This window comes from Lolium rigidum, chromosome 6, assembly GCF_022539505.1.
Source record: "Lolium rigidum isolate FL_2022 chromosome 6, APGP_CSIRO_Lrig_0.1, whole genome shotgun sequence".
NCBI lineage: Eukaryota > Viridiplantae > Streptophyta > Magnoliopsida > Poales > Poaceae > Lolium > Lolium rigidum.
Window position 1 is genome coordinate 352,890,036 of NC_061513.1, and position 12,485 is coordinate 352,902,520.

Here is a 12,485-nt window from a genome sequence, read left to right on the forward strand (position 1 = left end):
TGATGGCGTGTAAGACACACGTCCGTTGGGAACCCCAAGAGGAAGGTGTGATGCGCACATCGCAAGTTTTCCCTCGATAAGAAACCAAGGTTATCGAACCGAGTAGGAGTCAAGGAACACGTGAAGGTTGTTGGTGACGGAGTGTAGTGCGGCGCAACACCAGGGATTCCGGCGCCAACGTGGAACCCGCACAACACAATCAAAGTACTTTGCCCCAACGTAACAGTGAGGTTGTCAATCTCACCGGCTTGCTGTAAACAAAGGATTAGATGTATAGTGTGGATGATGATGGTTGTTTGCGAAGAACAGTAAAGAACAAGTATTGCAGTAGATTGTATTTCACATGTAAAGAATTGGACCGGGGTCCACAGTTCACTAGTGGTGTCTCTCCCATAAGATAAACAGATGTTGGGTGAACAAATTACAGTTGGGCAATTGACAAATAAAGAAGGCATAACAATGCACATACATATATCATGATGAGTACTATGAGATTTAATCAGGGCATTACGACAAAGTACATAGACCGCTATCCAGCACGCATCTATGCCTAAAAAGTCCACCTTCAGGTTATCATCCGAACCCCCTCCAGTATTAAGTTCCAAACAATAGACAATTTCATTAAGTATGGTGCGTAATGTAATCAACACAAATATCCTTAGACAAAGCATCGATGTTTTATCCCTAGTGGCAACAGCACATCCACAACCTTAGAACTTTCTGTCACTGTCCCAGATTCAATGGAGGCATGAACCCACTATCGAGCATAAATACTCCCTCTTGGAGTTACAAGTATCAACTTGGCCAGAGCGTCTACTAGCAACGGAGAGCATGCAAGAACATAAACAACATATATGATAGATTGATAATCAACTTGACATAGTATTCAATATTCATCGGATCCCAACAAACACAACATGTAGCATTACAAATAGATGATCTTGATCATGATAGGAAGCTCACAAGATCTAACATGATAGCACAATGAGGAGAAGACAACCATCTAGCTACTGCTATGGACCCATAGTCCAAGGGTGAACTACTCACACATCGATCCGGAGGCGATCATGGCGATGAAGAGACCTCCGGGAGATGATTCCCCTCTCCGGCAGGGTGCTGGAGGCGATCTCCTGAATCCCCCAAGATGGGATTGGCGGCGGCGGCGTCTCTGGAAGTTTTTCCGTATTGTCGCTCTCGGTACTGGGGTATTCGCGACGAAGGCTTTAAGTAGGCGGAAGGGCGGAGTCGGAGGAGTCACGGGGGGCCCACACGCTAGGGCCGCGCGGGCCCAAGCCTGGCCGCGCCGCCCTAGTGTGTCGCCACCTCGTGGCCCCACTTCGTATCTCCCTCGGTCTTCTGGAGGCTTCGTGGAAAAATAAGACCCTGGGTGTTGATTTTGTCCAATTCCGAGAATATTTCCTTTGTAGGATTTCTGAAACCAAAAACAGCAGAAAACAGCAACTGGCTCTTCGGCATCTCGTCAATAGGTTAGTGCCGGAAAATGCATAATAATGACATATAATGTGTATAAAACATGTGAGTATCATCATAAAAGTAGCATGGAACATAAGAAATTATAGATACGTTTGAGACGTATCAGTTGAGATCAAGGTTATTATATTGTGTGTGATGCTATATCTCCGTATTATATATCTCCACATGGGTATGATTTCTATCACCTTATCTCAACTTCATATTTGTCTATGTCTCTTGTTAGAGCTCATGTTGGATACCTCTTGTGTTGAGGCACCTCACACATATGTGTTGTGTATTTGTATTCAAATGCAAATTACTTGTATGCACACATGTAGGGGGAGTGCCTCTATGCTTTGCCAACATGCTTGATCTCTATAGTGATTCTCTTGCAAATCCGTATATTGTCATCAAACACCAAAAAGGGGGAGATTGAAAGAACATCTCTCATAATATGTTTTCTGTGTTTGATGTCAGTGTATGTGATACACTAATATTTGGTTAAGTGGTACTGGGATTATATAGATACATGTATATGTGTGATGGATGTGGTAACATGTGTCAAGAAGAAGCTGTAACAGGATCACCAGGCCGGATAATCCGGGCCGGATATTTCCCTTTTTTCGGCTAAGGACTTGAGGTTTTGTGACTCAGTATTCCCTGGACATGGGCCGGATAATTGCCCGGATATTTGCCCGGATTTGCCCCAGGGCCGGATATTCCAGGCCGGATATTTCCAAAATATCCGCCCCCCCCAAAATCGGCTAAGGACCTGAGGCGATGCAGCTCTGGACAGGGGCCGGACTTTTGGCCGGATATTTGGCCGGATTTTCCCAGGGACGGATTTTTGGTTGGGTCGGATTATCCGGCCCTAACTTAGGCCGGATTATCCGCCCCCCCGGAAGCTCCAACGGCTGGAATTTGGAGGGGGGTATTTATACCCCCCTTCTTCTACCTTGCTCCTTGCTCAATCATTGCACAAAAATCTGCCAAGCTTCACCACCATTAGAGCCACCTCAAGAACACAAGATTTGCAAGATCTCCTTCCTCCCCCAACCAAAGCTCTTGATCTTTGGAGATTCGAAGGAGAAGACACCGATCTACATCCTCACCGAAGCGATTTACATTTCCCCCTCATTTGTTTGAGGGCCCTCTTGCTAGTGTTCCTCTTTGGTTTCCTAGTTGATTGTTGTTGATGTGTTGTTGTTGATTGTTGTATTGTTACAGATTTGGGAGCCTCCAATTCGGTTGTGGATGTGTGCCCCAAGAACCTTGTAAAGGCCCGATTTCCGCCTCGAGGAAATCCCTTAGTGGAAGTGGGTTAGGCCTTCGTGGCGTTGCCCATAGGAGATCTGAGTGAAGCCTTCGTGGCTGTTGGTTTGGCTTTCGTGGCAACCACACTCCTCCAAACGTAGACGTACATTCTTGCAAAGGAAGGGAACTACGGGAATCATCTCCGTGTCATCGCGTGCTCCACTCTTGGTTACCTCTATCCTATTCTATCTCCTATATATTGCGTAGCTATATCGTGCTTAGTTGTTAGACTTGTCATATAGGTAAATTCACTTAGTTGCATATCTAGAGAATTTACCTTTGTGTCAAACCTAAATTGAAAAAGAACTTAAAATTGGTTAGCACCTATTCACCCCACCCCCCTCTAGGTGCGGCATACGATCCTTTCACCCTCCTTCACTTCTCCTCCTCTCCTCCACTTTCCCTCCACTTCCCCTCCTCTACTTCTCCTCCTCCCTCATCTCCTCCTCCTCCTCCTCCGGCGACCTCCTCCTCTAGCGACCCCTCCTCCCCCACCTCTGGTGTCCCCCTTCGTCTGGCCTCCTCCTCCACCACCACCCACCAACCCACCACCTCCGGTCGGCTTCCTCCTCCTCCTCTAGCTCCGGCCGGCCTTCTCCTCCTCCACCACCACCGGTCGGCCTCCTCCTCCTCCTCCACCCACTCACCACCTTCGGTCGGCCTCCTCCTCCTCCTTCTCCTCCACCCACCTCAACTCACCTCACCACCCACCCACCTCCGGCGACCTCCAACAAAATTTAAAAAAATCCGGCGGTCCTAGATCTAGATCTGGCTGCTTGTTTTTTAAAATTTCAAAAAACAATTGTAGCGCACCACCGCTGGGTGTGCCACGTGAAAATTTCGGTGGCGCATGCCTGGCTGGTGCGCCACGTAAATGTCACTTTTGTGTGGCACATGGGTCCCGTGCGCCATAAAATCAAAACTTTTGTGGCGTGAATTCTGTGGCGCACTGCCCATCTGTCACAGAATGGCAAATTTGGTGCGCCACTGATGAGCCTTTCCCTACTAGTGAAGGTCGGTGCCTTGACTGACTTGTCGAAACCGCACAGTGTATTCTAGACCAACAAATCGAAAGGTGTGGTTGTCGCTAAATTCCAAGATAGGGTGCAGCAGGTGCACAGCCTCTTCGATAAATGTCATGCATGCCTGACCATGATATGGAGAACCATGTTTCCACTTAACCTAGTTCCTTCGACACTGCTCACCCCGATGTCGAACTTCGAGAATGCTGCGAGGGTTCGGGCTCTAGGGGAAGTCAACTTCGGCTAGGGCTGAAACAACATTTGCCTTTGTAATGGCGCAACACCATTCACTTGATTTGGAGTTGATTACCAAAGACGTTGCTGATGTACACCCATATTAGCCAGTTGTCAGGCGCCCTGCCTCGATTATAGTTGATAGATTAGAAGTGAGTTCCGAAGCGAACCGAGGAGAAGGAGGGTCGAACGAGTAGTAAAAACATCGGGTGTTTGTATAGTTGGAGCAATTTTTGTATATAATTGGTGAAACACTTTGTCTTCTCCATCTCCCGAGTGTTCATGTGCTTTTTAGTAATCTAGGTCGAATTTTATCGTGTAAATGATGTAATTCGTTTATTGAACCCGTACTTTGTATCTAAGTAATGTCGATGCACGTGAAGACGGGCGAGTCGTGCTGCCGATTGATCCGTGGTGAAGCTTATCGTGAAAACGATGCCATTTTCATAGAAGTGTTTTTTTAAACACCGGTGGCAGTCCTTGAGTATTTGGGTGAGTCGCAAGCTCGGCAAACTCATGCTTCAAGTATCGTGAATACGACGTTTGTGGTTTGTATATCATCGGCGGAAACTTTTGAGTGATCAGATCATGTCCTGCGGGGCCGTACGTATTTTTCAAGTTACACCGGCAGCAGCCCCCGAGTCATCGAGGCAACCATGTGCACGATGGACTCGTAGCTCGGGTATCGTAAGAAAGATGTACTTGTGTGAGCCGTTGTTTTTATGAGATTTTCATTGATGGCTGCACCTGAATGTTTAGGGGTGGTATGAGGCTCGGCGGAACTTTTTGTACTTTTATCGTGAGAACCCTTACTCCTGCTTGTCTGATCTTGATTTATCCATGAGAAAATTTACAATAGGGCAGCCGATAGACTACGTTGTGGTGATCTCACTGGTAGGCAAGGTTTCTAGGGTTTGGTGTTTGCGGGATTGTCTAGGGTTAAATCAATGTCCTCCCGCAAGCCCTCTCCTAGCCTTTATATGGGAGGCGAGGTCCCGAGAGTCCTGCACGGATTCAACAGTAAGATCTAGTCTATCTTTTCCTTAATGTTTCCTTGCCATGTCCATCTATAATCCGTCTCCTTCTAGCTTTCATCTGTTGCAACCGACGTACTAGTTCATCTTGGGCTGCAGTGATTCTCACATGCCCCTTGTTGGGCCAAAGTAGGTATGCCAACGTTGGGTACCCGAAAGTGTAATGTCCACATCAGGAGGCCCTGGCCAAGAGGGACGAGAAGAGGCGCTGGGAGAATGATGCCACCGCCGCCACCTTCATCAACCGCACCAAACAGGCCATCAAGTTCAAAAGGATGGAGGCCGCAACCAAGTTGCTTGCGTAGGATAATCGGAACATGTTCGTTGAGTTAAGCATCATGGATCTAGACGAAAAGGCCTGGTTTGAGAAGAAGCGAGCCATCATCCGCGTACGTGACGCATTATCACCCACATCTATCATACTTTTCTTCATTTCATTCGAACGTGTGTCCCTTTTGCAACTTGATTAGCTACTATTTATGTGAACTTTATGATTGACTAAATTAGCCATATTTTGAACCAGTATTTTAATTGTTTCTAATGCCACTTTGTCTTAGAGTGGCAAAATGTAGGATGGCTACATGTAGCTTGTTTTTTTAAAAAAATTCGAAATCAACAAATTAAAACTTCAAAAAAATGTAAAGAAAAATTCTAGATGTAGACAATGGTTCATTATATCAGTGCGCAAAAAAAAACAATGTGAGATATATCTATATTCGGGGCAGTGTAAAATTAACAAAATTGTAGATCTAAAATAGTGAACAGTACAACTTTTCAAATCTCCCAAGATTGTCAGATTTTTTCATTTTCGTGTAGCCTAGAATACCAAGTGTTTTTCTTTGATTATATCCAGAATTTTCCCTATAATTTTTTGAAATTTAAATTTTTTTTTTCGAATTTTGAGGTCAGGTTACATGTAGCCCGGGCACCATTTGTGGTTTCTGCACTTTGTCTCATGTATTAACTTTTTTTTGATGAATTCAGTTGAAAAGAAAAAATTTGGCTTGGAAGGACAAAATAATACATCAAGCCGCTGGGTAACCCGACCAAAACAAACATACGAGTCAACAAGGCTAATTTTATATCCACGTCCCGATCTAAGCACCCATAAAACTTTTCGTGTTAAGAATAGGTCGGGCTGCAAGAGATACCCTTAGGATGGAGATCTCCAGGTCAATACATGTGCAAAAGATTGTACTCCTCCGTGCCAGTACAAAGATTGTACTCCTCCGTGCCTGTTTCCATCATCGTCCAGCAGCTCAAGCTGCAAGATTCACCGAATCCAGTCGGAGCAGTCAATGGCTGTCACAGGTGTTTCGCGAGGGACCGGTACGTGTGACGATGCCTCAGGTAAGCTGTCAAGGCCTTGCTTATTAGCTCCAGTGTTACTTAAATAAATAATTCCATGTCCCTTCCACAGTGACACTGTCGGCTGTCGAGTGTGTTGTACATCTCCCGTAGCCATTCCCTTCTCGGATGGGTTGATTTGAGTACGGCAGATAAAACGGGAAAATGATGACCGATGGAAGAGGACGTACTACTCAGACTTTACGATGATTCGACGGACGGAAAGAGTGCTCGGCGTGTGCAGCAAGAAGTAAAAAAGACCCTTTCAATCGGGAAGGAGCGTCTGTTACAACTGGGTTGGATTGTTATCAGATGGGATGGCTGAACTCCAAGCATAATCGTCCAAAAAGAAGGGGTCAGCTAGTATTTCACCTGCATCAAGTGTTTGACCTGCATGTCTGTTTCATACTTTCGGGTACGTAAGGGCATCTTCACTGGCTCGATGGGATGGCTGAACTCCAAGCAGTATATATGTGACGTATTTTGTCTTTTTTAGATTTTAAAATAAAAAAGTGGTTTCTCCGCGAAAACTTTCTACGCACACATGAAACCGATATTTTTATTTCAGAATTTTTTCACATTTCGAAAATGCATTTCCAACCTGGGTTCACGTGTACCCAGGTTCACTGGCTCGCTCTATTTTGGACACCAATTAAATTCGTTTCGGTCTCTTTGAATCGGGCCAGGGACATTAATATCGGTTAAATTGGTGTGCATGCCCGTTTGTATCCGGGGCAGCCCAGCGGCTCGAGGCATTCCATTTTTTTTCTTTGCCACCGTGAACGATGGGAGGCCTCCCGCCGACAATTACCGATTCCTGTGTGCGGATGGTCGGTTCCTGCGCTCGGGAAACGGCGTGTGTGCCATTTCCCACCCTCGCAATGGTTATAAATGGACGGCACCATTCTGGCCATGAGGGAAAAACCCTAGCTAGCACCCATGGTCGAGAATGATTGCACCTGGATCCGCCTAGCCGAGATGGCGGGCCCGCTACCACAATGATTTGGACTCGGCGGAGCTCACCACGAGGGCAGTGTTCGCGGCGCAGTAGATCGCCGAATACACCCTCCAGGACAAGGTTGAGAAGGCAGCGAACGCAAAAGGCTGCCGCTGAGGAGAGCGGCCTTCTCTTCACGGAGCCGCTGCTTCGCCAGGCGCATTCGACAGAGACGATGATGTCGACGCCTCCATGCTCATGGTGCACGCTAAGGCAAACCTAGCGGAGGCCCAGTTCAAGTTCGCCTCAGCGCGGGTGCAGGTGCGAGCATCGCAGGATTCTGTACGCGTCGTGGGGAGGGCGGTGCCCGCTGCCACGGATGCCGACGTCGTAGAGCTCGATGGGCTTGGCGATGGTGATGGCGACATCGACTTCGGCAGCTTCGGGAATGAGGAGGCCATGGACGTGACCGACGAGCAATAGGCACTCCTTACGTCGTTCCAAACCGTTGACCGCTGCCATCCCATCGAGGCGGAGATGCAGGCCCGCTATGACCACAGGGCGGTCATGCGGGCGGTTGAGTTGTCGTTCGCAGCAGAGGCTCACTGTGCGGCGTGCGAGCCGGCAGGAGGAGGAGGCCTCGAGTGATGGCAGTTTTCTTTCGGTTTCCACTTAACATTGTCTAGCTTACGATCATTAGTGGATCGGGATTCTGGAATATCTGAAAGGGAAAGATCCAGATTCACATCCAATGAGGTTTCTATATTCATCTTCAACCTCCTTTCTCCTTCAAAAAGAAAGAAAAACTTCACTTTTATAAAAGTTAATTTTTAATCCCGACCGTTGTTTCAAAAATACAGAGGATTAGCCTCACATTGAGTGCCTTTTCATTGCCATGTTCCATTCCACATCTCCTTCTATGCATGCACCATCGTGAGTAGCTAGATTTCCGCATCATCATCCAGCCGAAACAGCACCGCCCAATTGGGTGTTGATGAAGTGCAAATGGCAAAAATAATAATCAATTACTAGTTACTAGTATGATGGGCGGGATCATGAGAGAGGTTTCGAGGCTCTTGTAACTTCTCCATGGAAATTCAGAAAGTTCACGGAAATTACGGAGGCATTCATGCACAATCTCTTTGTGAAGCTCGTCTCAAACTAGCGTCCATTAATCCACGACGACACGGTTGACAATGAAGCACACGACACAAACCACGCTACTGCACTCCAGGCTATATGCATCACTCTCACACAGACAGACACACACACGTATACTAGGCCTAGCTAGGCACCTTATCAACACCACATGAACACAAACTTAATTACTGACGAGTCACGACCGAGAGAGCATGAAGCTAACACAAATTAGTATAGCTAACTAGCTAGGACCGTCGGCGGGTAGCTAGTTCTCGAAGTGGCAGAGGCGGTTGTCGACGAGCCTGCCCTTGTGGCTAGTGCTTTTGTACTCCTTCCAGGTGAACTCCCTGTACCGGCTCCGGCCGCCGTCCCCCAGCAGCTGCGGCAGCGGCGCGAGCTTCTCGCCTGGCGGCGGGCCGCCGAAGAAGATCATGGAGACCCTTGACCTCTCGCTGCTCACCACCACCCTGTGCTTCACGCTCCTGAACCTCCCGTTCGTCAACACCTGTCCACCGTTCGTTCACAAAGAAAACACCAGACTAAATCAGTAGGACCCTTATTATTATCTGCAGGTGCTGGGACATGTACATGATTGCTGCTAGTTGCTGGATGCATGCACTGCACATATACAGCCGCGCTCGTGCTGCACTGCTGCATGCTGCTCTTGTTTACCTGATGTGGACACCCGAGATCGGGCACTGATCACTGACTGATGTGCTCTGATTTATCACTGACTGATATCCGATCGACTTGACATGCACACAGTAAAAGAGACGTAAAGCCAGCGTACCTGGAGGGCGTCGCCGACGTTGATGAAGAAGGAGTCGGCGTCGGGCGGCACGGAGGCCCACGCGCCGTCACGCCCGGCGATCTCGAGCCCGGTGGTGCCATTGGAGCGGAGCACGGAGATGATCTGCGGGTCTGTGTGCTCGCCGAACCCCGTCAGCAGCCTCCCCGCCTGCTGCTCCGGCCGCGGCGCCGGCGGGTAGTGGTTCACCCGGAGCATGTTGTCGCTCTCCGCGTCCGCCACCAGCCGCGAAAACGCGTCCGCCGGCTCGATCCCCAGCCCCTCCGCCATCAGCTCCAGCACCCCGCATGCCATCCGCCGCACCGCCGCCGCGTGCTCCTCAAGAAGTTCCCTGCTTACGCCAGCCGATCAGCAAAGTCAGGAATCGTTCTCGGGAAAAGCGAAACCACACGACGTACGGATCCATTCGATGGGATCTTTTCGTATGGGCTGGGGCGATGATGATGTCAAAAAGATACAGATAAAGACGGCGGCTGGCCGTAAACGGCAGCACGTCACCGGAGCGGCAGAAAGGGAGCAGAAACGGCGGCGCTTCGACACGAGTACGCTACGGACACGTACGCACGGCATGTGGCCGCCTGAACCACAACACACGTGAGTCAAACTTTAAATTATCGGCCGCCTCCGTACGTACGTCGGCCGCGAGAAATAGTGAAGCTACACGCGGCCACGACACGGCCAATCTTATCCACGCAAATTCTCCCTTGAAATACATATTTTTTCATGAAATTCGACCTGGCTGAATAGACTGTTGTTGCTACGGTTTGAGGAGGTGATGTTCCGACGGAATTAACATTGACTAGGATGATATGCTTACAGCTTCTTGTTACGCCATGTGATAGAACCATTCGACTTAATTACCTCTAATGACATGCAGAAAAGACTTATGGAAGCAGAACCACACGTATGTTCTTTCTCAGGGTGCAACGCGGAGTACACACTGAAACTATTTATTTGCACGTATGTACGGTGCTCAGAGAGAAGGAGCATGCGAATGGTGTGTCGGACGACTCACCGTAGGGGGCTCGACGGCTCGGACAGCGACGCGGCGGCAGCGGCCGCGGCCGCGCACGGCAATGTCGAGAACGGGAACGAAGCGGCCGGCACGGTGCCGGCGGAGGTGAGGCAGAGCAGGAGGTACTCGATCCACCCGAGGTCGCCGCCGTCGCCGATCTGCTTGCAGCCGTACCCGACCGGCTCCCCCGCGCCGCCGTCCTTCTCGGCCTGGGGCAGCGCGAAGAACCCCGCCGCAGCCGCCTCCACGGCGCGCACGAGCTCCTGCGGCACGCCGTGCCCGGTCACCTTGAAGAAGCCCTGCTCCTCGCAGGCCGCCACCAGCGCGCGCGCCGCGGCCGCACGGCCGGGGCCCGGCGCGGCGGACAGGTCCACGACCCGGACGTCTGCCATCGGCGGCGCAGCCGCCGGGAGGGCTATCTGCTCCAGCTCGGCCTTGGCGAGGACCACCATGTCCGGCAGGTTTCTTCTACCTCGATCGGGTTCAAGGAAACAGAGAACTTTGAGAGAGTATAAGCGCGAGAGCTTTCGAGTTGAGTGATACGAGCCGAGCTCCGTCTCCCTCCATATATAGGCGCGCGCAGAACGGGAGCTCTTGGGTTGGTGTACAAGTACGATATGAATATTCCTCGCACTCCGAGCCGTGCAGGTTAATCCTCACCGTTGGATCAGGCCTGATCGGATGACAACTTATTGTTGTAGCTCCGGACGTACGCGTGTTAGTGTGTTACATGTGTGTTATCCACGTCACTGGTGACGGCTACGTGCTCACATATATGTACGATTTGTTATGTTGTCGAATGACGGTAGCCGGGCATAAAATTCATGAAGCAGAGCAAAGTGATACTCCGTATAGTTACAAAAGGACTGCACACACGGCTGAGGTTGGGTCATTCTCAATCTCAATCTTGGTCATCTTTTCACTAAAGGAAGCCGATTCAACTATACTTATATGCTGATTTACCTTGCAAGTTTTCTTATGAGCATGGTTACTTGTGGGTGGAAATACAACAGAAGCTCGGGCCGCTTGAAGGGCAGCCGTGTGAAACCCTATCCACCGCCAGAGGAAGCCGGATGGCAAACCATGCCTGACAAACATCGGGGGTGGGATCACCTCCCTACTATGCACGGGCCCTCGCGGTTGGCGCCTTGCGATAACCCTAGATGGCTCGCCTAACAACATCGGGTCCGAGGAAATGTGCGTGTATTGCTACGGCTGGAAGGGTAGCGCAACGGTCGATTTTGGCGTTGATGGTGATGGGTGGAGTCTTCCGATCTCCAATGAAAGGCAATGGCAAAGCCGTATGCGATGGGAGATCTCACGGTTCTACTCATGATTGATGTATGGTTTTAGGCCATCACCAAGGTTTCCCATGTGGCTATCTTATCGGCTTTGCACGGGCGGTATGCATGGACTCTCGATATCATGGGATCTATGCCGATGGCGGGCATCCCTAGAGTTGCTTGTCAATCAACTGTTGCACATGAATAGTTTCAGTTGTGTGGCAAGGTTCCGCCATGAACATAAAACTATGTGTAAGATGACCTCAGCATGTTGGTGGCAACATAGGGAGCCTTCAGTTAGTGGGTAAGTATTGGGTATTGGGTTCCCCGAGTAATGACTCCATTCTGATCTTAGATTGGTTGAAACTAGCGATGGTGGTAATCATGCCACGTTCCCTTGTTGAAGATGGTTTTTTTTTTCTCTTAGTACGTCTTCTTTTTAGGGTGCACACTATGTACCCATCTGTTTCCCGTTATTGATGGTTGATACTGCAACTGTCTAGTGGATCGTTTTTTTTAGTTTTCAATAATTTGCATATGTACATCCCAAATGTATTGACTAACTATTGATATCGTGTTAGTACGGAGGCCGGATGTAGTTGGTATTTTCTTATACTAATATATTTCATTCATATAGAAAAACTTCCGTGTCAATTTTCTTCTCAATTATATAGATTACCTATGTATCCTCATTAGTCCTTGTTGATATTCATTTCTACAGAATTTAGATAATACCTTAAACTATCACCTACAACCAATATCATATTTTTTTGGAAATATGTTGAACGATATTGATAAAAAAACATAAAATTTATATCTGAGTGAGAGTTTGTGCTTTAATTTGGGCTATTTGGATAATAACTTTGTTTTTAACAAAT

The 12,485-nt window shown here is 48.7% G+C and overlaps 1 protein-coding gene across 1 annotated transcript; it reads right to left on the reverse strand.

The window, feature by feature from the left end:
- Nucleotides 1-8,476: 8,476 nt before the first annotated feature.
- On the reverse strand, nt 8,477-10,827 carry LOC124662191 (gibberellin 2-beta-dioxygenase 3-like). Its single transcript, XM_047200063.1, has 3 exons — nt 10,325-10,827; nt 9,292-9,640; nt 8,477-9,006 (listed from the first exon to the last, which is right to left on the reverse strand). Exons 1-3 carry the CDS (start codon nt 10,774-10,776, stop codon nt 8,767-8,769), a joined length of 1,041 nt encoding a protein of 346 aa, XP_047056019.1. The 5' UTR covers nt 10,777-10,827; the 3' UTR covers nt 8,477-8,766.
- Nucleotides 10,828-12,485: the final 1,658 nt, after the last annotated feature.